The sequence below is a fragment of the Nomascus leucogenys genome, chromosome 19, assembly GCF_006542625.1.
Source record: "Nomascus leucogenys isolate Asia chromosome 19, Asia_NLE_v1, whole genome shotgun sequence".
Classification (NCBI taxonomy): domain Eukaryota; kingdom Metazoa; phylum Chordata; class Mammalia; order Primates; family Hylobatidae; genus Nomascus; species Nomascus leucogenys.
Window position 1 is genome coordinate 50402110 of NC_044399.1, and position 27198 is coordinate 50429307.

The 27198-nt window shown below is 38.8% G+C and overlaps 1 protein-coding gene across 6 annotated transcripts in view; it reads right to left on the bottom strand.

Annotated features, from left to right (window-relative positions):
- CRIM1 (cysteine rich transmembrane BMP regulator 1) overlaps positions 1–27198 on the bottom strand; it is a 197146-nt gene that overhangs the window by 135580 nt on the left and 34368 nt on the right. For 3 of the 6 annotated variants that reach the window (XM_030800639.1, XM_030800642.1, XM_030800641.1), the window contains exon 2: positions 20522–20695. The exons of the other annotated variants lie outside the window; for them this stretch is intronic. In XM_030800639.1, the coding sequence (XP_030656499.1) occupies positions 20522–20695 (174 nt within the window). The remainder of the gene's footprint in view (positions 1–20521; positions 20696–27198) is intronic. 6 annotated transcript variants of the gene reach the window in all.

A 27198-nucleotide genomic window follows, 5' to 3' on the forward strand; every position in this document is an offset into this window, starting at 1 on the left:
TGGCAGCAAAAATATTGAAAAGAAATGGGACTAGGGCCAAAAGGGTAAGCTTAAATGAAATTAGGCATAAACTAAAATCAAATGACAGGTCAAAAAATACTAAACCTATGATGTCTCTTCCTTTCAGAGGATAAATGCAGTGTTGCAGTAGGAGTTACATCTTGTTTTCTAAATTCTGAATGTGTTTTTATACTTACGGATACTTTCTGATAATCTGTTCACAGCACCTTTATTGATTGTTTTCAATCAAGGAACTGGTCATTCTATTCTTAACTCCACATGGCTACCTCTCTTCTCACAAACTTGCAATGGCAATAAAGTTCCCATTCTTTTAGCATACCATGAAAGTTATCTTTTATAATTTAGGTTCCTCAATGGCAATAAAGTCCCATTTTTTTTTAGCATATCATGAAAGTTATCTTTCATAACCTAGTTCCATAGTTCCAATCCATTATTATTATTATTATTAATTATTATTATTTTGAGACAAAATCCCACTCTGTCACCCAGACTGGAGTGCAGTGGCATGATCTCTGCTCACTGTAACCTCCACTTCCCAGGTTCAAGTGATTCTCCTGCCTCAGCCTCCCAAGTAGCTGGGATTACAGGCACACCCCACCATGCCAAGCTAATTTTTATATTTTTAGTAGAGACAGGGTTTCACCATGTTGGCCTGGCTGGTCTTGAACTCCTGACCTCAAGTGATCCGCCTGCCTTGGCCCCCCAAAGTACTGGGATTACAGGCGTGAGCCACTGTGCCCAGCCCCAATCCATTATTTTTTTAAATCATCAGACACTCATTAACTATCCCCTAGATGCCAGGCACCGTCTCTGCTTTCAGAGGATATTGGCAGGCACATAGGAAAATAAAATGTGGTATGATAAGCACACAGACATAGACTAAGTACAATAAGGTCCTACCACATGAGTCCTCAGTTAGGGGATGGAGGAAGAATGATTTAAACGGTATGGGCTTCTCCACATGCTCTGCAGTGTGCATGCGATATGACACTCAACAATCTTTCATTTCCCCCAGCTAGCCTTGGTTCCACTGGGATTCTAGTGTGACAATAATCATGCCTGAAACAGTAGATGCATGTAGTGAAAAACTTACAGAAAGAATCTATGAACAATTTTAAAGGGAAGCCAAACAAATTGGGATATGGGTTTTGTTGACATCCCTGGGGAAGAAACAAAAGCCTTCTCCAAAGGTCAGAGAAACACAGCCTGCAAAAGAGACAGAGGATTAGATAAAACAGCACAAGACAAAGCTGAGGAGCTGTAACCAAGAGCTACCAAGGTGGAATTTTCACAATTTTACTGATGTGTTTCAGGTAGTGAAACATTCTAACGACTTGATTTCCAAATAGCATCACCATACGAAGAAATGGACTCAGAATCACTTTTGCCTCCAGTATACTCTCAGTTTCTCAGCAGGTAATTGACTCCCCTTAGTTTTTGCCCAGTCTTACCCATCTTAGGAAATAGTACCAACTGCTCAAGCCAGAACCCTGGGGTCACTCTGAAGTCTACCCCCCAACCTCACCTCCAAATCCAACCTATTTGAGCCCTTTTAACTGTATTTCCAAATGGAACAGAGAATCTACTCCCTTCTATCCAACTCCTCTGCTAGCACCCTGGCACAGCCACATAGCAGTCTCCTGGCTGCACTCTCCTTCGGTGGCCTAAATAATCTCTCTGATTCTACTCTAGCTTCCTGCTACAATCCATTTTCCACATGGCAGCCACAGTTGATCTTAAAAAGGGCATCCTCTCATCTCCATCTAAAGCTTTAAACTCTTTCATAGATTCCCATTATACTTAGAATAAAATCCAAACTCCTTACCATGTTGTCTATGTAACTGAGCCCTTCCCTACCTCTCCAGCTTCCTCTTCTGCCACTCTCCCCAACACTCACTCAAAACGCTACAGCCACATCACAACTTTAAGTCCCTCGGGACACAAAACTCTTTCCCCCATACTGGTGTCACTGAACATGGGCAAGTTCACTCTGTCTAGAATGTTCTTCCCCGAGCTCTTTGCACAGCCAGCTCCTTCCTACCTTTCAGTCCAACTCAAAACATCAGCTCTTCAGAGAAGAGACTTTCTCAAGCTATTCTATCTGAGTCTCAGTACCCTGTAAGTCAACAGCAATCATACAATTTTATTTTTGCCCCTTAAGACTGAAAGCTCGGGGGGACTAGAACCTTATCTGTCTTGTTTGCCTTGAATCTAGCACAGTGTCTGAACAGAGCAGGCGCTCAATAAATATTTGTTGAATGAATGAATGAATAACAGATTAGGGAAAACTAAGTAGGCATTTGCTAAGGGCTGATAACTACCCTATCCAATGTAACTCTACAGAATAAACTAATAAACTTCAGACAAAACAAGCTTTTGTGGGTCATTTAACTTTTAAAGCTACTTTTGAGAGCTGCATTTAATTTTAAGGCTATAAGGATTTGTATGTAACAGCACTGCTTCCTAATATTTCCATGTCAGAACCAGATAAATGGCCCACAATCACTGGTAAGATGAGAGCAGAGATGCCAAAGCATGAAGGCCTTCAGCAGTGAGAAAGGCATATGGTACCCAACTGAATTCTCATTAAAAAAGGTGCATTAGGGTGTGCTGCTATTATTCAGTCTCAGGAAAAGCTCACACACAGAAACCTATTGGATGTAAAGCAGGGAAAACATGAATATATGAGGATGTCTCCAGCTTACTGTTATGATGTATATTTTTTAATTAATGGAAAATCAGATCTCACCGTTTCATTCTGCAAAGCTTAAAAGTGACCTTTTGCTAATGATAAATGACAATATGGTTGATATATGAATAGGGCTGAAATAGAGCACCCCCATCCAAATATATACACTTCACAAGTGTACATAATGAAACTAGACTCTCTTCTCAGCTGTAGAAGAAACACCTTCAGGCAGCTGAAAATTCAGATGAAAATCCAAAAACTATGCACAGATGAAAGAATTGGAACATGGTGATTAAGCCAACGAGCTCAAAATAAGAGATCACTGACTGCATTTTTAGTACCTATCCACTGATATGCACATGTGTAGGTATCTAATTTTATACGCAATTTGTATTTGTGTGGGATTCTGTTTGTCTGCTTGTTGGTTCTGGGCTCCCTCTGAAACAACAAGCCATTCAATTAGGCTCTGCCGTAGAGCACAGAGAAGAAACATATTGCTTTTGGCCTCACAACCGTCCTTTCCCGCTTGTGTGAAAAGCCTGTGTTGACTGTACTGTGAAAAAAATTAAAGGACAGAAAAGCCCTACTGTTGTAACTATGCCAAAAAAGTATAAAGAAACAAACCCAGATGCTAGAATTTGAGGCATTTCCTCTGCTATGAGACTATGTCCTTTAACTGAAGGTCAAAGGAACATTAAAGGGCTTAAATATTTCAAAGCGGTAAGTGGATATTTTTTGTGGCCCTCTCACTTTATGCATGCAGGTGACATACATTTCACTGACATTTAACAAGCAGAATTTATTCAGCAGCATTCAAGGAAAATCCTGGTATCGCTTTCAAACATGATTTATTTATATTTCTAGCGCTTTATATTAATACAGATTGGTTCATTTTCCTGACAGCCTGAGTCCCTCCAAAATGCCAGTAAGTGAATAAAGTCATTCGTAAGCCCATTTCACATTTACTACCTCCTAATCCCTCAATGTGTCTAGGTGTTGTAATTTTATAACCTTTTTCCTAGGGATATTCGTTTATTTTTGATGCTGCAGGTAATAGTGACTAATGTGAGATATAATCATTTTACTTCTCTTCTTAGGAAGTACTTCACATAAGATTTAAAAGATCTGAAATGTCTTCTCTGGTAATAGAAAACAACAGTACCTCAGCTCATGGGAAATACAACAAAATCAATCATGTTACATTATGCTAAGCAAACATGTATCAAATGGGCCACCATTTGTGTATCAAATTTAAGATATAAAAGATATATAAATTTAAGATGTATAAAATTGTGTATATCAAATTTAACATATAGCAAATGGGCCACTATTTAAAATCCATTTGTTTCAAATATGTCTTAAAAACTTTGATATGAGTCATATGGCAAAAATCTTGATAGAAAGGTTAGTATGATTGAGGAATACACAAATAATACAAATGCATGAAGCATCAAAGTCAGTATATGATTTAAAAATTCCTCTGAACTGAACAGTGACAGAACTGTCAGATGTAGCAAATATTTCAATAAAGAGAGCAGTAAAATACAGCCAAGAACTCCCACTGCCAATCTCTCGATGGCCAAATATGGAGGCTTCTCCAAAACACAATTTCACTTGGGCTGGGCTGGAATGGGTTAAACGCAGAAATTTGGTGACTTCCATTCTGTGTGGATCTTTACCTTTGTCCTAGGTATTCTGCGCCCCCTGCCCCCATTTGTAGAAAACTGAAACTGCAAGTTAACAGCTACTCCCCTTTTGCTTACTGGAGTTCTTGGTTATTTACTGAGAATGTTTCAAATAATTCTGTTGGGCGTCACCACAGTTACTAGTGGACATACCATCTAATCATGACCCGTAGCAGCTCTGGTCTACCTAAAGGGAGACAAGCTTTCTGACTTGTTGCTCTAGAAATGTCAACAAAAGGAAGACAGTTTTCAACTTTATCTCTCATATTTCCTTTGAATTCAATAGGGTCAGCTTCACTAGTGTGCGGGAAGCAGATAGACAACACAATTTAATTGCAAAGTTGGGTGTGGCTGTTATAGTGATAAGGGAAACGAAAATGGAAGGAGTTTGAATAATATTTATTTGAAGAGTCATAGCTTATCCTCTATAAGCTATTTACAAAGTGCATAATATTGCATCAATTCTTAGAAACGAACCACTGGAATGTATCTCACGGGTTAAGAGTCTATAACTAATGTGCACCATTAAGGAAGACCAAAATTCTCAGGAAACTCTTTTTATTATTATACTTTAAGTTTTAGGGTACATGTGCACAATGTGCAGGTTTGTTACATATGTATCAATGTGCCATGCTGGTGTGCTGCACCCATTAACTTGTCATTTAGCATCAGGTATATCTCCTAATGCTATCCCTCCCCCCTCCCCCCACCCCACAACAGTCCCCGGAGTGTTATGTTCCCCTTCCTGTGTCCATGTGTTCTCACTGTTCAATTCCCACCTATGAGTGAGAACATGCGGTGTTTGGTTTTTTGTCCTTGCGATAGTTGGCTAAGAATGATGGTTTCCAGTTTCATCCATGTCCCTACAAAGGACATGAACTCACCATTTTTTATGGCTGCATAGTATTCCATGGTGTATATGTGCCACATTTTCTTAATCCAGTCTATTGTTGTTGGACATTTGGGTTGGTTCTAAATCTTTGCTATTGTGAATAGTGCCGCAATAAACATACGTGTGCATGTGTCTTTACAGCAGCATGATTTATAATCCTTTGGGTATATACCCAGTAATGGGATGGCTGGGTCAAATGGTATTTCTAGTTCTAGATCCCTGAGGAATCGCCACACTGACTTCCACAATGGTTGAACTAGTTTACAGTCCCACCAACAGTGTAAAAGTGTTCCTATTTCTCCACATCCTCTCCAGCATCTGTTGTTTTCAGGAAACTCTTAACCAGAGAATGTAACACTATTATCGGCACTGTCATATTTAATAGCACACAGGTAACTGTACACACACACACACACACACACAAAGAATAAGATAAAAATAATCACATGGTTGCACTTATTTCCACATATTACCTATGATATCATCATGGGTGTAAATGTGCTTATATACACGTAGCTATATAAATTCATACATGCATATGGGACATATTTGTATACAATGTTCTTCTGGCACACAAAGTACAAAAAATACAAGTGACATGCATAATTTTTTTCAGAAAATGCATTATTTCCTATGCATATGAACACAGACTATTTATTATAAATCCATATAGAATACACTCTCCTGACTAAAGAGGTCTAGTTCTTGATACATCAAAAGGACCCCCAAAGGTAACATTATAATAAGACCTGTACTTAGACAGACATGAAGCCAGGCTGAGAGGCATGAAAGAATACATACACAACATTTTTGGGAGTTCCATGTTGCAATGAAGTGTTAACACCACATAATAATTGTATTTGAAGAATTCCAGATGAAACAGAAATAAGTTAGGTCTCAATCAGAAAGCAATCTGAAGGTCCTATTGTAATTAGCAATCAAAATGCCAAAGGGCACCAAGAACATGTAAGTGGAATAGTATTTTCTTTTTAGTACCACCAAGATAAATGTCACTTAAGATGTTATATGCAAGATATTTATTTAGGCAGTTTAGAACCCTGACTAGTACCCAGATCTGCATCAGACATGACTGAGAATATGAGAGTTTGTTTCATGCCTTAAAAAAGTCAGCAAGCGAGGTCCTCTGAGGTCACAGCAGGACCACCATGGAACAAGTCCCAAGTTCCCTCCTCAATGTGGCTTCAAGCATACTTGCAGAAGCCACTTTAACGCACTCTGCCATGAACTCAAACACTGAAACAAGTGTCTTTTCATGTACACTGCTGCAAAACCACAACTCTGATATTTATAAAAAGTCTGTGAGGCAGATTGGACTTTTTTTTTTTGCCAAAGCAGCAGGAACAGTAAATAACAATCTTTAATAGAATACAGATACATAAACAAGATCAGAATGTGTTTTAGGAATCTTTAAAGTGTCCTTCTATTAGAGGATAACCAGTGTTTTTACCTATCTTTGTATTTTCAGGACTTTTCCTCTTAATAACAAGAACATGGGAACACATTTTAAAGAGAAAAAAAAAATTCACTTTCTAAACTGGGTGAAAAGACAAAAAAAGAAAACCCTGACAAGGACAAGATACAATAGTAGCTCATTTTACTTATAAACAGCTTTCCTCTACGTCTGTAAAACTTGGATTTTATCTGCAGACAAATAAATGGATATATTAAGAAAAAGACACAGCAATTTTTTAACATTATTAAATTCCTGTATTGTTCTTTTGTTCTTGGAACAGGAAAAGAAAGGCTACTGATAAGGAAAAAGCACTTCATTTGCTTTTCGGGAAATTGAAAAAAAAATCCCAGTGACAGAGAAAAGAATAATGAAGTGTAGGAAAACTAGGAAGTTGTCAACCAGAAACAAAAAAAACACATCCTCGATTTAGAGGGACATTCCAGTTCCTTAAAAACTCACACAGACATTAATTCATGTTAATTCCTTCCCTTTTCCAACTTTACAGGCACCACTTACTGCTGCCACCTCCTCCTGATGCAGAAAACACTTAGCAGGAGAAACCACAAATCAAAAGCAGGAAGGCACACTGTAAGAGTATATCCCTACCTTTGCATGGATCATCAACCAATGGGAATCCCTTATTCTTATCTTAGAGCGTATACACCATTAAAAGAATGGTCTCATAGCTTTTGAAACAAATTATTCAAATGTCCCAGAACAATATGCTTAGTGAAGGTCAATATGAACTAGGGAATGAGTCAAATTTTATTATTAGAATGTTTCTTTAAAAAAACTCAAATATTTAATTTTAGTGCTCTTAAATACCTTTCTTGAGAAAGTTATACATTTCACAAAGAACAAAGAAGTGCCGATTCTAGAAGTAAACATATGTGTCTATAAATCACAAAGTAGCTTTTAACTGATTAAAGTTAGCTTTGATTCTTGTTTATCAATGTTTTCCAGAATGTCTACCGGGCATAACACTATTCAGACTGGGTATGGCTGCTCCACCCTCATTATAACTCCTTGTGTATCTGATCTCTTCCACTAGACTTCTTAGGGCAAGGTCCTTTCCATATTCATCTCAAATGCCTCTATGCAGTGGGCCAGCCCCAGGACAATCCTCCCCAAGGGAGCCAGGCTCAGTCAGGAAGGGGTATCATTGACTATAGAAATCCTTGCTCCTTCCTTCTGGATTGAATTCAATATGAATTTCACAATTAGGATTAAAATGTGGGGATGCTGGCAGAGGTAACACTCTAGGGTACAACCAATCAAAAAGGGTAAACAGTTTAAAATTTTTCCTAGATTATAGTTACTGGTGGAAACGAGAGAAAGATGATGCTGGGCTTCTGAGGTGGAAAAAAACTAAAAGAATAGAATAGGGAGGGCATAGAGGGAAAAAGACAAATTTGGCAATCTTTACAATTTTCATGTAAGGTTAGCTCCATTAACCTTCAACAAGAACTGGAGGAAAGTAGAGCTTTGCTTAGAGGTATATTTTTACATATGGTGGTATGCATTCAGCCCTGCTTCCTCCCATTAGCAAATTTTTTTCTTTTTTAATTAAAACCCTCTTTATTTAAAAGAGCTTTTTTTTTTTCTCTGAGGATCTCTTAATCAAGATACTAGTAAATATATAATACCAGCAAGACAGGAGAGTAGAAAAAACATAGTGTCTAATAGAGACTCCTTACCTATTGTGATAAAATTATAAGAATATTTGAAATGATCACTTTTTGACTGCCTGTGAGTTTATGCTAAAGTGGTTATGCTCCCAGACTCTTTCTTGAACTTCCCTTGCACAGACTTTTTTTTTTTCTCCTAAGCAGGATATAAACTGTCCAGCTTGGTTGAGTTGTCCACAATCCCAGATCGTGGTCTTGGAATACTAATTACACTAACTAACGAGGTTTTAATTGCCTGACAGCTCCTGCTTATGCAAGCCCTCTGGTTGATGGAGACAAGCCTGGGGCTGCAGCTCTGCTCTGCAGGAGGCGGAGAACCCCTGTGGACACAGAAGGGACAGCACCAGCTCCCCCTGGAGGGAAGGGAGCTCTGCCATGGGGAGTGGTCTCCACTCACAGCAGCCTTTGCCAGCAGCTCAGAAGGCCTCCTGGGCTGGGATTCCAGATCCTTTCTCATGTCAGTAAAAACCTTTGTGGGGGCCAGGGCTTAGCCGGACACAGCTGGGCAAAGCAGCAACTCAGCAGCTCTGTGTTACAGAGCACATGCCAAGCCCTGGGAAAAACTGGGAGGTCACCTACAGCCAAGTCAGAAACCACAAACACGCGCAGGAGTGCTCAGGGCTACCCCAGCAGTGAACATGTCACCCTGTTAAGGTCAGTCATTAGATCAACATTTTTTAAGCATCCTGGGTAGGTGGAGTCTTCTAGGCATGGCCCTCAAGAACACCATTTATCTGGCTCAACGTGTCAGGTTGTTTTCATCCTTGTAATATTAACAATAAGTCTCTTTTAAAAACACATAGTAAGTACATTCTACTTAATCCTGAAATAAAGCCCAGATGTAGCAAAACCTGCTCACCTATAACTTCTGGTGCTCCTTTAACCAACCTGGGATTAGGTATGGGAAGAGGACAGAAAGGTGCTTGAACTAGGCACATCTTTGGACAGAAGAGATGGCTTCAAAGCTCAGAGTTAAGAGTTGAAGCAAGGAAAAAGGTGAAAAAAAATCCATGAATGAATGGTATAGAACATTATTATGCTGTTTACAGATGACTGTATAGAAAGTATCACTCTAAATGTCAACTGGAAAATTTGTTTTTTATACCAATCCTTTTTGTAAGCTAATGTGTAGGAATAAAAAGGCTCCTTTACACTCACACTCCTATTGGTAACTGGATATAAAATATTTAATCATGACTTCTTTTTTTTTTTTTTTTTTGACGGGCACAAGAAATCACAACAACCAGAAGGTCACTGTATGACTTCCAACAGTTAAAATGCAGGTATAATTATTCAACCAACAACTGCTCCTCTCCAACTGGTCTCAGGCCAAGTTCCTTGAGTTTCCTGTTTTTATTTCCCAGATAATTTGAAACTGGTTTCTGCCTTTTGGTAACCTTTTTTATTTTCCTGGTACCAGTTATCAAGACATCAAAACAACGATTTAAAACATGTTTCTAAGGACAATTCTCCCCAAAATTTGTATCTGTAACAAAAAATTTTTAAATATTAACTGTCAACGTAAATAAAAGTATACTACTTACAAAAATATGTAACTTTGTCTACACTTTCTTTCCCAATGACATTGCTAGAATTTAAAATGAAACACATGTACTTACATTTTAAAGTCACTTTACAGATCTGTGTTTACAGATATACATACACACGAATATGTATATGTGTGTGCTTATGTATATATGCTCCAAAGAAGAAAAGACAAAGAATATTGTCAATTTGTGATTGTCTTTACAAACAGAGTGGGATAAAATTTAAAGTTGCATAATGGTCTTACTGCCTTATAAACAAGTACCTTTGATGGCACTTGGGAAGCTAAAGGAAAAATCAGCTGGGACCTTGATGATAACGAGGTCCCTGACCCACCCGGAAGGTGAGGTTAAATGTGTTTTCCTTTGGTCAAGGGAAGGGAATTCCAGATCCTTTGCTCATGTCAGGAAAAACCTTTGTGGGGGCCAGGACTTAGTGTTTCTAAACTTGATAAGCAGTGTTAACTGGATTCCCCTAAAATAAACTTTTTAAACAAATTATATGAGCTAAAGCAACACATTCACAAGCATAATGCCACTTTCAGATGTAACTAGCCTAACAAAACTAGAATCTATGATGAGTAAGTTTGATGAAGCAGCTGTGTAACTTAAAATTTAGGAATCTGTACACATGAAAGTCCTGAAGCAAAGAAGGCATGGCCCTTGCAATACAGAATGCTCGGTTTCAGGATAAGTAAGAATCAGTTTGAGAGGTTATCTTTTTTTTTTTTTTTTTTTTTTGGTGGGGGGTCAAATATCAGCAGAGTTAAACTAGTAAGACTTATCAAGTTTAGAAACACTAAGTCCTGGCCCCCACAAAGGTTTTTCCTGACATGAGCAAAGGATCTGGAATTCCCTTCCCTTGACCAAAGGAAAACACACAAAGGAAATCACCTTCCGGGTGGGTCAGGGACCTCGTTATCATCAAGGTCCCAGCTGATTTTTCCTTTAGCTTCCCAAGTGCCATCAAAGGTCATATATTCTACTATCAATGAGTATATTAACAGCAGTTTGGAAAGGCCAAGAGCTTTCCCCAAAATCCTTTCCCTTAAACTTCATAAACCTTACAAAATGTACACAACCCACCCATTTCCATCCTCCCTGCAATGGAACAATTACAGTGGTGATAATTTGTAACGACTGTCTTATTAGTTTAACTCTGCTATATAATACTCTTATAGTAAACAGCAATTATATCTTTGGAGAACATATAACTTAATTTTCAGTATATCTGATCCTGTGAATTAATGATTATTTCTAATACAGTCAACATATTAGGAAATATTTTGAAATAATGGCATTTAATGCCATATAGGAGATCAATATAATTGCCAAAAAAATCCATAGACATAAAGTTTTAGATATATTTGTAAAGTTTAGCAAAGACCAAATGGGTAAACCTATGAAAAGGATCAACTCTATTAAAAGCAAATGATTTTTCCAGCATCCGAGTCCTAGGCTTTGTTTTGTCCCTTACCATGAAGTCCTGTATAATACGAAATATTTCATTTTTAATTTAACATTTACTTGAGAAAAAATTTTTTTAATTGCATAATGAAATCATTACCGTGTATTAACATTTGAAGCAAAGCAATGTATAAGATATGCTTTTTTAAAAAAACAATGAAAGTAGTAGTGGAAATCGAAATTAGGTCCAGTGACTACTTGAAGATATGATGTTCTCTGACACCAGCACAACAAATCCATTTCTCTGTGCAGCGAAGTCGATTCACATAAACACTCTATAACTTTTCTACGCAAACTGTGGTGAAAATGGGCAGTAACAGCTTCTCCTTGGGCTTGCTGGAAATGCAGATTTCCCTAGCCCTGGTCTAGTCCTCGTCAAGCAAGCTCTCTGTGTGACCATCAAGCTCTCTCAAGTTTGAGAAACCTAGGAGACACCCTCAGTGCATGATACCCAGGCTCCCCATGGACCTTCAGCTCCGTATGGGACAGCGGGTAGGGGCAGAGCTGGGAGCCTCTGTCTTCCCTGTACTTATGCAATGGCAGCAGGTTTCTTGCTACAGCTGAAAAGTGTCTCCATGAAGTGGTTCTAGTGGCAGGAACGTTAAGAGGAAATTCTGTTGTACTATTTCAAAGGCGGCATGAATGCTAATACTCCCAGCTCCACCAGATCACATTTACTTGGGTGTTTTCTGTGAGCATTTTCCCCCACGCACATAAAAAATACCCAAAATGCTTTTGAGAAAAAAGTTATATAAATAAAAATATGGTATAATATTTCTTTCTAAATGCTAAAGATTTGTTTACTGACAAACAGTACAGATGACATAAGATTTACAACATTTTACTAGGCCACACACAGCCCAGGGTTGTACTACAGCCTCTAGACCAAGGACAAGGTAACAATCGAGAATAAAATTTAGCACGTACGCTTTACTTGTGTAAAGAAAAAAAGTGAAATAAGTGAAATGTGAAAAACTAAAAATGGAATAAGAAACTCATGATATTACCATTTCCTTAGGTAGCACTGAAATAGTAAATTTAGAGTACAGGATAATTAAGTTAATGATCTGAGGCAACTGTTATCTAGGCTTTCAAAAACGAAAAGAAAAAAGGCTATAAAAAGAAGTCTTTGTGTAAAAATTAGTTTCATTTCAGAGAACATAGCCATACAATATAAAATTAAAATATAAAAATAAAAAAAGCAAGCTCCCATAGTATATTGAAAATGTCTTGCAATTTAGGTCATTTAGAAAGTAGTCCTCAGGTAAAAGCAAACTAAGGTGTAGTGGCACATGGCATGTGCTCAACACATTCTTTTCGAATGAATACATGAATAAATGCATGAATGAGTCAACAATTAAAGCAGCTCTAAACTGAAAGCGGCCGCCTCAGAAGGTACTTGTAGAGAATACTGAGTACCTTCTGGACTGAAAGAGTCTATGACTATAATCCTATTTCTTGAACTCTCTATCCAATTACTTAATCATTTCAGTGCTTCTACTCTGAACTAGCCCTAATCCCAGGTGTGGGTCTGACCAGCTCTACTATAGTCAAATGCTTTCAAAGGCTTTTTTGAACAAGGGAGCACAAATTAGTCAACCAATCAATTAATAATTAATTAAAATAATGTATTCCATTTTATACATCTCAATATCATGGGCACTAGCAATTGTGTTTTAGACTTTCACTTGGCTAACAGTAGCAGTCCTTGGATTTTCTTTTACTATGCTAACAGAGGAGTCACTTCCTGCACCAGCTTCGCTGCATGGGGTCCTTTTATCTCACTCTCGGTGTGTTAACACTGCCAGTCACTTTTTTCCTTCATTATGCACATTACTGTCACATTAATCTTCCTAAAAATGCTCATACTCCTCACATCATTTATGTACTCAAAAGTCATTAGACACCACAGTCTCCCTTGAAGGGTGACTCATAAATTCTTATCTGCATCTCAGATCTCTCTGAGTTCCAGACCTGTAACTCTCATCCTCCCCTTGATTCTCCATAGATACCTCAAACATAACCAAACAAACAGAGTATCTACCTCATTCAACCTCCCACAAAGCTGCTCTCCTTGTATTTCACATTCTAATAAACGACACCACAATATATCCTGACTATCACCCTCCCAAAATCTATCCTGACCACCTCCTCTCCAGCATTTATCTTGATAATAGTCCTCCCCAAATCTGGAAGTCTTCCCTTTCTTCATCCCCTAAAGTCAATCAGCCACTGAAGCCCACTGATTTGGCCTCCTTAATATCTTCCTATCTGTACCTCTCTGTCCGTCCTCTCTTTTCTATCCAAGGCTGCTCTTAAACTCTCCTTCCCTTCTGTTGAGCCAATCAACAAACTTCTCAGAGTTGGACTCAATTCCTAGTTCCTCCACAAAACCTTCCTTGATTTATCCATCTTATGAATGCAACACAGCTCTTATTTGTCCACTCAATATAAAACAATGATATATAGCATCACACGCCAATTTTTGTCTATTTTTTCTCTATATATTTAGAGAAAATAACTCAAAACAGCCAAAAATGATAAACCATTCAACATTCTCCAAACGTTTTCAGCTAAAACAGAGGAGAATTATCTAAAGCCCTAAGTGTCTTCCTCCTCTTGCAAAATGTTCACTGTGCAAGCAGGACTAGGTTCCACATATTCTACACCAATCTAACCCATGTGATGTGTGATGCAGCAATGATGAAAACGCATTTTATGGATAACACAGACACCCCTTCAGCCAGTTTCTGCCTGGTGATAAATCACTGCAAAGTAGGTTATTCTTATTTTTCTATACAAACTCCCAGTGGGGTTACAACTTTTTGTGGAGAGATCTGACTTTTCTCAGGGATATCTCTTTGTAATTATACACCATAGAGCATGTATGTATGAATTCTACTTAATGAGTTACTGAATTACATTTAAAAATTGCTTGTGACAAATAGCTCTATGTGGATGTCAAATTTAATTTGCCCAAAACAAAACTCCTGAGTCCTTCCTAAATCTACTCCTCCCTCTAGTAAAGGGCACTACAATTTGCTTCAACTCCACATCTAAGAGTACTCTTTGATTTCTCTTTCGCTCAACATCCATATCAACAACTCCTGCTAATTCTACTTCCAATGGTATCTCAAATGCACCTGTTTCTCTTCATCTCCAGCTCTCAGGTATGAGTCCCCATTATCTCTTACATGAACTACTAAAAGAACCCCTACCAGCCAGCTCTGTTCACTCTTGCATCTCCCTACCCCAACCAGTCTCTTTTTCCACCATATTCATCTTTTAAAAGACAAATCATGTCAAACCTTTGCTCACAATCCTTTAATGGCTTTCCTGTGTACTCATCACAAAATCCACACACCTCATCATCATCTGCAAGGGCTCAGGTGGTCTGGCCCTTACCCCTCCCTCCCTCCATTCTGGTAGCACTGTTTCTTCTTGCTAGTCCTTCAACACACCAAGCTTGTTCTCTCCTCAGAGCTTTTGCAGTTGCTGTTCCACCCATATGGAATTCTCTCGCCTCAGGTCATCATGAGGCAAACTCCTTTGGGCCTTGAGATTTCAGTTTTAACTGCCCTTCCTTCATAGAATATGTCCCTGATATCCCTGAATAAAGCAATTTTCCAAGTAATTCTCTATCACAGCATACTGGTTATTGTTTTCCAAAGCTTTTATCATACCATATGCTATTTTCTTGTTTATTTATGTATTCATTGCCTGTGTGACCATCAGGCTCTCTCAAATTTGAGAAACCTAGGAGACACCCTTGGTGCATGACACCCAGGCTCCCCATGGACCTTCAGCCCTGTATAAAAATGTGGGTAGGCACAGAGCTGGGAGCCTCTGTCTTCCCCGACTTAGGGGATGGCAGCAGGTTTCTTGCTACAGCTGAAAGTGTCTCCATGCTAGAGTGCCAGTGGCAGGACTTCAGTCCAAGTCCCCCCTGTGGAGTTAAGCTCCATGAGAGCTGTATCCTCAACAACTACAACAGTGCCACGTACGTATCTGGCATTTCATAAATACTTGCTGGATGAAATAAACAGATGAATGATTTCCAGGGTGTTTTATATTCTTCACCAAATGTGGCGTGGTTTCATATTTCTGATTAATTCTTGAATTATGATCACTGAATTACAATAATTTTTTTAAAAGCCATGTACCCAACTTGGAATTACAGGCAAACTTAAAAGTTCAACTTATTCACTGCATCATGGAAACCTTTGGTATTGACATTACTTACGACCACTGAGCCCAGAGAGACCCCTAGAACACCCCTGTGGCAGGTGCAGGGGCTGGCACTATAGAGGCTAGCACTGCTTTTACTACTGCATCAAACTGATGTGCCCATGGCGCACTTATTTCGCTTTTGTGGTGCTTAGTCTAACGTATACCAAACCACTGATGAATAAGTAGTAAGGCACGGAAGTATAAACTTTGTTAAGATCACGGTGGGATAACTTGTGGGTCATTCCCTTTATGAGACTTCTTCCTTAGAAAATACAGATCACTCTGACAAACTATTCTGCACCAAGCCATGGCTGACTGTTATCCAGTATCCTATTTCCTTTATATTTTTAACAAACTGATTTTATGGTGATATGTTCAAGTATGTTAGAAAAGAAAGCAGTGAGTAAAATTGAGGACCAACTCCTTCTAAACAAACATAAGTAATACACAGGAACTTTTTCAATGCCCAGAAATTTCCAGTATTCTCCATAAGTCTATAACATTGAAATGCCCTGCAATGACTTCCACACATTTTTAAAAATGTTATAGCAACATTTCGAATCCATTTTCAGCATCACCACCAAAAACATAGAAATGGAGACCCATGTTTTCTCATTATGCTCTGCCAAGAATACGATTCTTCTTGCCCTATCCCCACCACTGCACACCCTTAATACTATAAACTACTCAAAGAAGAGTCCCTAAAAGGAGGCTTTAACTGACTATTCACCTTCCTGTAAGAGATTCGAGAGCAAGTCTAAATTCGCCAGGTCATCCATCATCACTGCACTCTTAACCCCTCTTGGCTTTACAAAATCACCCATGCCCTGTACAAGCCTCCCTCCCAAATCCCATTCTGTGCCTTCTAGAGCTTATCAACAAAATCCTTTCTGCCCTCATTCTTCCCTCTGGATGTTCCCTTCACCTTCTTGTGTAAATTGAAACCTAGGTAGTACCTGATTACTCTTTTTCCCTTGAAGTCTTCTCAAATGGGAATGCCTTTATCTCCCACATTCCATAAATCCTGGCAGGGGCATAGGTATCCTCTTTGTTCTCATTGCTACTTTAAGATCATAATTCCTTTTCCCCTTTAAAAAATAAAACTTTGTCCACTTGAAGCATATGCAATTAGATATCACCAGCCACACGGAGGTGTGGCATTTACCTGCAGAACTTCTGGCTCCATGTCTCTTCCCTGCTACTATTCCTTGGCATCTTCATCTTTGGTAGAGGCACTCCATCCTGACTTGCCTATCTGACCTCCCACCCCCAGTGATGTTGTTCTTCACCCCTCTTCAATCAACTACATCATCCATAGTAATTTCTAACCCTCATTACAACCAATAATAACTTTCTCTTCAAGTATTCATTTCCACTTGCTTCCTTAGCTATCTCACTCCATTAATCTTCAATCCCACTAGAACCTCCCCTCTACTCTCCATATCACTGACTCCCTGATTTTGTCTCCTCCTCGGTGTAGATTACATGGTCAAATCACTATAAAGCTCTCTTATATAATCCTCAATCCCCATGACTCCCTCTCTCTCTTTCTACCAGAATGGTCAAAAAAAATACCCAACCTGCTTCCTCTCTACCTACACTGCACACCTACCTAAGAACTAGAGAAAATCACGCAACTGTGCTGGCCAGCCTCTTTTCAAAGGCATAACCACTAACCTCAAGTAAGCTGTCAGCACCAGTAGGTGACCCTACTGCATTTCCCTAGTTAATTCATTTGTCCTCTCCTTTAAAGATGTCTGTTTACATTTTCCTCTTTCTCTTTGATTTTCCACACCCTTTCTTCCATCTCAATGTCAGATGATGACCTTCTTTTATACTTCCCTGAGAAACAAACAGTTTTGTCCTTTTTATTCCTCAAAGTCTTTGCTCCTGCAATTGCCTTTCTTACATTATTGGCTTTTCCTTCTTACTAGATCATTCCGGTCATGATCCAAACATGCTGTAGTATCTCCTATATTTTCTTAAGCTCTTCTTGACCTCTACATTCCCCTAAAACAATTACCCTATTTTCAGTACCATTTTATCACGAGACTCCTCAAAAGTCTTCCTACTTCTACTACTTGCACTATCATTCTATTTCAGGTTAGAAACCCTAGAATCATCTTTGTGTAATTTTCATCCTTCCCTTTCTTGCTAGCAGATACCGTAGGATCTTCCATCAAAATGGTGTATATCCATCTCTCCTTTGCTGTTTTCCTGCTGCCTCTCTAGTCCAGTTTCTTGTGGTAACACATCTAAACAGCTGAAAAGCTCTCCAACGAGCCTCTTCACTGCCATTATCTCCCTCTGCTAATCCAATTTGCATTCCACCACAACCAAAGTCTGCCTAATACTGACTTCACCATCTTCTTTCTGATTCTGTCTGTTCATAAACCTACAATGATTTCTGATTGCTCATATTACCCGGCTTAAGCTTGTTGCACAATGTTTACGACATTTCATAATCTGGTCCTATCCTGCCTCGAATCTTTATTTCCTATTGTCCACCAACATAAAACTCTGATCTTTCAGACCAGTTTCCCAAGTGTATTCCATGTAAGTCATGCAGATTCCCACTTCCACATTCTCTTCTTTCATCCATGTTGGCCTCACTCCTGAAATCTACCATCATCACTATTCTAAATCGTTCAGAGTCTGCCCTCCATGATACCTTATCATACAATTCCAAATCATACTTTCTTGGCACTGAGGTCCTATAGCATTCCAAGTCTCTGTCACTATTAATGACCTATTTATTAAGTATGATTTCATCACTAATTCTTTCATATACAATATATACCTGAATATAAGTACGCTTTTTCCTTCAAAATTCCTTCTCAGAAAAGGGAAATCCCCTAATCCTGACTTCTTACAAGATCTCGCATACTGCCTGGTGCTTTATTTTGAATAACAAAGCACTGTTTGTAGAAGATACATTAACCTTAAATGACCTCAACTAATTCCACATTTGGATTACATAGAAGCCATCTGAAATAATAAGTTGGAAAATAACAAGTAAAGAAAATCAATCAGATATGGTAATTATTCCTGTGGGAATGATCTCAAAATTGGAAATGCTGGATCTCACAGCCTTTTTAGAATCACTTTAAAAATCAATAAACTTAATCTCCACATGTTAATCTCCACATTGCAAAGATCATAATAAATACACGCCTAACTAATTACAAATGCAATTGTCCTAATTTTATGTGACGAGATACTGGGTTTTGGGACAAAACTTCCTGTGATAGCATCATCCTTAGATGCAAAATCTGCTGCATCTCAAACAACTTAGGTGGCAGTGAAGAAGGCATGTTTAGGAGCAGGGCATTAAATGACCTGGAAGGGGGCCTGAGTAGAGACAATGACAGCAATGGTGAGGCACTCACCATTTAGGACAGCTTCCTGAAATGTAAGAATAGCAAAAAGTAGTAATTCTAAATTGCTGTATGACTTTATATGAATAAGTTTAAATGTGTTTGGGTAAATTATTAACTATGTAAATAGACATGTGATCACGTCATCTATATCCCTAAATGTTTACATACTGAAGTTGGCAAAATACTCTTTTGTGGCAGGCAATGGGTGTGGGGAGCAAAGAGCAACCGAACAACAGAAATGAGTTAGGTAAACCAATGGTATTGTTTAAGTCATGATGTGACAGGAAGGATACTTGGTGTGATTAGTACTAGCAGTGATACTCATCAAATGCGTGGAAGCTCAGTTTCCCAATGTTCAAGTTCAAGGACTGGACTAAATGTTCTCTAGGATCCTCTGCAATTTGCAAATGCTATTTCTATTGTTTTCTACTCTATTCTTTTCTAATGATTCAGGAGCAATGGTAAATACAAAGAGAAATGTTATTTTGTAGGCTATTGCAAATTTCTTCTTCCTTACCATTTAACTCAGAAACTAAGTACATTTCCGAAACTTCAGTCCTGCTTTACTGCCCTTGTAAGCTTGATTTTTGGACTTTAAGAATCCTTGGTATTATATTACCAACCATTCCATCTTACAGTGACATCATTTTTGAGATAAGAGGTATATTTAAGAATGTCTCTTTCAGTATTTTTTTTCCCTCAAGAAGAAACTGGGGCTACGAGAGTTTAATGCTGGTTAGCGGCAGAGCTGAGACCCAAACCCAGGCTTTACCCCTTTTGAATTTTTGCTATGAGCCATGGCACCAAGCTCTGGGTTACTGTGGTCATGAGTCATAGGTTCAATTCTTGAAGTTTTTTCTCGGTTGTATGTATGAATGTACAAAAGTTATGGGCCATATCAGTATAATTTTCTTGTTACTTGAATGCAATTTCTGACTTCTCTCCAGAGGTGAAGAGCCTAATGATCCCTCCACGCCCTATGTGATTCCTGCCCTCCAGCAAAACCAACCTAAGCCTTCAATCATCACTGCATAATTCTCCCATTTCTGCTAAAGAGATAACTCTTTCACGCCAGATGAGCCACATTTCTAATTAGCAGACTCTCCTCATGGAGCACCATCCTACGGTAAATCAAACAGAATGGACCTGGTGACAACAGATGCTGATCTCAAGCACACCGCTTGTGAAATCATCCATTATGCAGAGGTGGCCTAGGAGGGCTGGCACAGAGGGCCCTGTTCACACCACCACAGCACCGCCATTCCATAGCGTCTCGGAAACACACACATCACATCAGCACCTGGTAAACTTTATGCATCTTAGTTGGGATTATACAAACTACCCCTCTTTGTCAACTCGTCTTTGCCTTTTCTAGCTCAAATACTATTACTACTCAGAGTTACATAATGCTAAGGCTTACGACTGGATGGTTAACAAAAATTAATGCTTACCTTCAATTCTCTTTAAAGCTGAAAGGCACATATCCTGACTTGGAAACTCAAAGGGATTGCTGCAGGTTCGAATGGTGTTACATTCACATTTCCCATTGATTATATTGCAGCCAGCAATAAGGTTTTCATTGCATGGTTTAAAACCAAGCAGTTGGTCATCAGTCCAGTTCTCATCTGTAAAACAATTAACAACCAGATAATGTGTGTTTGCAGCTTCATTCAAAGGCCTGTTTGAGGGCAAAAATGCACTGGGATGTCAAGATTAACATTCAATTTTGACAAATCAGTTTGTGAAAGGCAGTCTGGCTGAAACTTTACAAATGAATGAAACCCAATCTCTTCATAATAACTGAGAAAACTGAAATAATAGACATCCATGTAGGCATTAAATAGCTATATGCACAAAGGTTTGAAATAAAACACTACTTCTCTTATGTGTTATTACAACAATTGAGATGCCTTTAAAAATGTTTAATATCAAATAAAGATTCCTGGGTTTTTTCATGTTCAATACAATTGCAAGAGTCACATTTGTCAATCTACAAAATTATTTTTTAAAAAGCTCTTTTTTGGCCAGGCACAGTGGCTCATGCCTGTAATACCAACACTTTCAGAGACCAAGGCAGGGGGATTACTTGAGCCCATGAGTTCATGACCAGCCTGGGCAACACAGTGAGACCCAGTCTCTACAAAAACAAAAACAAAAAAATTAGCTGGAAATGGTGGTGTGTGCCTGTGGTACCAGCACTCAGGAGTTTGAGGTGGGAGGATCACTTGAGCCCAGGAGGTTGATCATGCCACTGCATTCCGGCCTGGGAAACAGGGTGAGACTCTCTTTAAAAAGCTAATTTTTTACTCTATTGATAGAGACCAACTTTGGGTTTAAAACAGCTCTTCAACTTACTACATTAAGGCAGCTAATAATCAACATCAAAAATCAGACACCACCAAAAGAGTTACAATGGAGGGGATCCCCTCTAATGCGTTTGGGGAGACTGATGGTATCCATCACTGCCAACCCAAAGCCAGAAACAACAACAAAACTAAAGGGCTGCAGCTTAGTGACAGGCTGAGGTAACTGAATACCAAGGCTGAGACCAAATCAGGTTCTGATCATGGAATGGAGCAGACCACAATAAATAAAGTAGATTTTAAAAACAGCTATCAAGGGACTCAGCTCCAAAAAATGCAACGAATATGACAGAATCATATGCAGGCTCAATTCTTAATAATATTCCTCATAGGAAATTAGACTATTTCTCTCTATGAATCCTTGGGCCATTATATGGGTTTTTTCCACACTTAACATTATCTTTAACAGATACTTTACCCGCCTGAAATGGGAACTGACTGTTATACAGTAAACATGTTTCTGATAAGCATATGTGAAGAGAATTTTTTAAAGTACTTGAATTTAAGAAACGTTAAACCTCTTGCTCAAACTAAGGCAGGCATAAATGCCATCTTAAAAATCTGTTTTTGGCTGGGAGTGGTGGCTCATGCCTGTAATCCCAGCATTTTGGGAGGCCGAGGCGGGCAGATCACCTGGCCATCAGCCTGGCCAACATGGTGAAACCCCATCTCCATTAAAAATACAAAAATTAGCTGGACGTGGTGGCACGTGCCTGTGGTCCCAGTTACTCAGGAGGCTGAAGGGGGATAATTGTTTGAAACAGAGAAGCAGAGGTTGTAGTGAGCCAAGATCGCGCCACTGCACTCCAGCCTGGGCAACAAAGCGAAACTCCGTCTCAAAAAAAAAAAAAAAAAAAAGACAGTACAAACCAATGGCTCTTATTTTTATAGGGTTAGCTTTTATTGCTGGCATCATTACTCAGTGCATAAGTGAAGCAAAAGTCTGCTCTTCCTGACTGAAATAAATAATTTTCTCATCAAGCGGTCTTTACAAGAATGTCATCTACTACATAAAGAGCTTCAGGGCGGTCCTTTGAAAAGGGAGAATAGAAAATCTCTTGTGTTTTGATTTCGGGAGATCAGGCTAACTTATTTGATCAAAGCCTCAGCTTTTAGTAAAATGATTATCTTTCGGATTTGAAGTTTATACCGACACACAATTTATGTTTTATTTAAAATCTGTTCTCCTATTTAGCCTATATTTGGTTCTGAGAAACAACATATATATATATATGGTAACATATGTACATATATATACACACAACATATATATATACAACATATATATACATATATATACAACATATATATATATAGAGAGAGAGAGACAGAGAGAGAGAGGGAGAGAGAGAAGCAATACACACACACACACACACACACACACACACACATATAACATAGACAAAGGGACATTCCTATCTTCAAGACAACAATGAAATTAGTAAAGTACTCAGAAAGGAAAATCAGAAAAAGAAGAAAAAGAACACCATATTGAAAAAATTCAACATAGAAAAGGTGATATTGTCTTCAGTTATAACAAAATGTGCATCCAAGTGATTTCTTATCTCTGTTTAACTGTTAACATGCCAGTAGTACTAGCATTTTACTACCGTTCAGTCAGATTTGCCATGAAGGAATTTTTGTGACTACATATGCAAATTTATAACTGAAAGACAGTTTAGCCCTAGGAATTAAAAAAACTTATAAGAAATTAAAGTAACATTTGAACTACTGAAAAACCACGTATATTTGTCCTCCTTTCCTTCATAGTTTTAAGAGGAAATCTTTATTACTGTTCTTATAAATACGTGCAGTTATTGAGTTGATTCTACTGCAGAATTTTTCCCACAGTAAACATCCCTTCCCACCATTCTAATTGGAACTCCCTGAAGACACCACTCTCCTGAACTACCACAATGTCTTCTAACCTGGCTCCCTGCCACTATTCTCTTGTCTCTCCACCTCATTCCCCACAATGTCCCCAGATCTATCTTCCTCAAAAAACAAACCTGCACAGTAATTCTCTCTTGGCAATAAGAAAATGTCCCAGCTTCTTACTGCTGAATATCAGCTTCTTCATGGCATGGCTTGTAGCTACTTCTGCAGACTCGTCTTTCACCAGTCCCTCTCACATCCTAATGCTCTAGGCACACTGAGGCTCTTACCAGACACCCGCAGGAACTGCTCCCATGCTTTACTCGGGAGTGTCGTCTACCTGGAATACCTCCTTCCCTTCTTCCTCTGATATCTCCTGCTCATCCTTCAAAACCTAGCTCAGATGTTACCTCTTTTGAGAAGCCTTCTCTACCTGCCCCAGGAGAATAGGGGGCTCCATCCTCCGTGCTCCCGCAAACATCTGCACAGACCTGTTGTCCCCTACCATAGTGGTTTTATGTAAGCCATAATTCCCCAGTAGACAAAGAAGCCTCACATATGTATATCTACACATACGTATATATATGTATTATACATATATGTGTATATACACACACACATATATGTCACTGGTATGGTCAATGCAGTTGTGTCTTTAACAAAAAAGTGCCTAATTAAAAAACATCACAAGGAAAACTATGTTTCAAGAATAATATAAAGAATATGTTTAAACAATACAAATCCTATTTTAAAAGCTTATCATTACAGCACTGTACAAGGCACACATTTCAAAGAAATGCTTGGAATACTGGGCACATTTCTCACTAGGCATCATCTATCATTACTCTCTTCCCCCCGTTCAGCTCTAAGACTTCAACCTCTTATCACCTGGCTGGCATCAACAGTCCTTCCAAGCAACCCATCTCACAGCCAATTGGTTTTCACTGCCAGATGCTTTTCTCTTCCTCCCCACAGGAAGACCATATCCCCCAAATCTGGAATCACAACTAAAAGGCCTTTGATGAGGCCACTGGCCCCTTGCTGTTTTCTGCTGCTTTCTCAGCAGAAGTTTCCTGGCAGCAGCAGCAGACTCACCTGAAGATGCTCAGGTGAGGACTACACCTGAAGATGCTCAGGTGAAGGTGACCATCCCCCTCAGAAACATTGCTGCCACTATGTCCAGCCAGGAAGCATCTCTGACTCTAAAGCTAACAACATCGTAGACACTTTTATTTTCTTTTTTTGAGAGTAAACTCTTTCAATTCTCTGCCCGCTCCTAATCAATACTCTTGTTTTTCTTCTTGGGAAATGGTTTCCCTAGCAACCACTGCTTCATAGGATCAAGTACAACATGCTACTGAGACAAATGCTTTTCTGGTATTCAATTACAGAACATTATATTTTAAAATAATTTAACAAAATCAACAAGGACTGAAAGCAAAAATGTAATGAGGTTTGATTATAGAAATCAAATCTGAGCCCAAGAGTTCTGCTAACAGCAGTTGGCAAATTATGTTTTAAAATCTCTCTTTTCCTAAGTAAATCCACATACACAGCACAAGAATCAAGGTTCTGATTCTTTAACAGTTCCTGGTTTCTCCTTGGACTGGTCAGGAAAAAAAAAAGTTAAAAACAGAGGTACTGGTCTTTAACTATATGAAGTAGGTTTTTTCCTGGTACCTTAATGTGACAAGATGTAGTCTCCTAGCCTAAAAGGTGAAGACAACTGAGGTACCTCTGCAAACGTATTTTTAAGTTTATAATTTCTGCAAGATGCCAAATTAGGATATTACATAAGTTACTTTCTCTAAGTATAAAATAGAGAAACCTAATTTCATAAATATATTCAAATTCATATATTTTCAAATATGTCCAATATTGAGTACTACTAAGTGCCAGGTATATTAAACTGCTAAACCAACACTTCCACTTGGATGTTCAGAAGACATCTTGAAATATAACGCTTTTTCTCATGACAAGCTCTGTACTTCAGTAGGCAGCAGAACTACTTTATGTGTATTTCCCATTTAATCCCACAGAACATTAATAAGATGTGTAACTGAGGGCTGAAATGTAATAAACTTAATAATTTGTATTGCTTCAATCAAGGACATTCAAGGAAACTAATTTTTATTTTATTATTTTAATTATTTACCATTTTGCTTTACTGAAAGTACACGGTGAATACAATAACTTACTAGCACAATTTAGTGCCACAACCTCTATTCATACTAAAGTATCAGGAGTTTTATGTACCATTTTTTTTTTGCACCATTAGTGCAAAGCGGAAAAAAAAAAGCAAATAAAATGTTAATATGATTATGGAAATAGTTTTGACCTGATTTACCACCCAAAAAGGGCTTGGGGCTTCTAAGCAGTCTGTAGCCCACACTTTGAGAACTGCTATTCTAAAGAGCATGTCCTGCAGGTACACCCAGGCCGAGGAATAACAACGAATGCTGGGTACCTCTTCTAACAGTTACCGTGGAACGATAAAAATGAATGTTTCTTTAATGTGATTTAGCTAATATGTAACTGGTAAATAGGAAAATGGTGTCAGTATAATACAGCTGTTCTGCTGGTTCTCATGTGATTTTTCCCAGCACATTAATGTTCTAAAAAAATCAAAAGCGGGCCGGACGCGGTGGCTCACGCTTGTAATCCCAGCACTTTGGGAAGCCAAGACAGGTGGAACACGAGGTCAGGAGATCAGGACCATCCTGGCTAACATGGTGAAACCCCGTCTCCACTAAAAATACGAAAAAAAAAAATTAGCCGGCGCGGTGGCGGACGCCTGTAGTCCCAGCTACTCAGGAGGCCGAGGCAGGAGAATGTTGTGAACCCAGAGATGGAGCCTGCAGTGAGCCCAGATCGCGTCACTGCACTCCAGCCTGGGTGACACAGCAAGACTCCAACTCAAAAAAAAAAAAAAAAAAAAAAAAAAAATCAAAAGTGGGCCAGGCGCAGTGGCTCACATCTGTAATCCCAGCACTTTGAGAGACTAAGAAAGGCAGATGACTTCGCCCCAGGAGTTCAAGACCAGCCTGGGCAACATAACAAAACCCTGTCTCTACAAAAAACACAAAAATTAGCTGGGTGTGGTGGCGCGTGCCTATAATCCCAGCTACTTGGAAGGCTGAGGCATGAGAATTCCTTGAACCTGGGAGGTGGAGGGTGTAGTGGGCCAAAATCACACCACTGCACTCGAGCCTGGGAGACAGAGCAAGACTCTGCCAAAAAAATAAATAAATAAAAATAAATATGAGGAGCAAGTTTTCTCACAGTTAAAAGTCTTACCAGTATACGGAAGACCTGAAGAAAAGGCTGAAAATTTTGCTTAAATTCCTTTCTTTAGTGCAAGAAATGACTGCTCTCATGGTTAAAATGTCCTCTATATTAAACTATCCGGGGAAACTGCAAGCAGAAATGAGAAGGCTGGAGACACTTGCCCCTGTATTAAAAACAAAACAAACAAACAAAAAACCCCACAAAAATAATGATGAAGAAACTACTGGATGTTATGTTTAATTCTGATAACACCATTCTACATGCAAAGTAAACATCTTCAACACCCCGTGCCCTGAAAGGAGGCACAATAAGCTTCGGAGTGTGGAGGGCTGCAAAGGATGGGCTACCAGAGATCCAGGTGCAAATAAACGCCAGGGGCAGCTTACCTGGGCCAGTATTTTTATTTGAGTTCTTATTGTTTGCATTTATCCTCTATGCACACAGTTGCATAGGTCTTGAGTGACCTTCCCCAACCCTATTTTTTCCCAACAGCTCTCTTATTTTTAGCGTAATGAATGATTTTGCAGAATATGAGGGTTTTTTTATTTGCTTTACAAGAGTGAACGACATATGTTGCCCAGGCAGAAAACCCCTGTACTTCC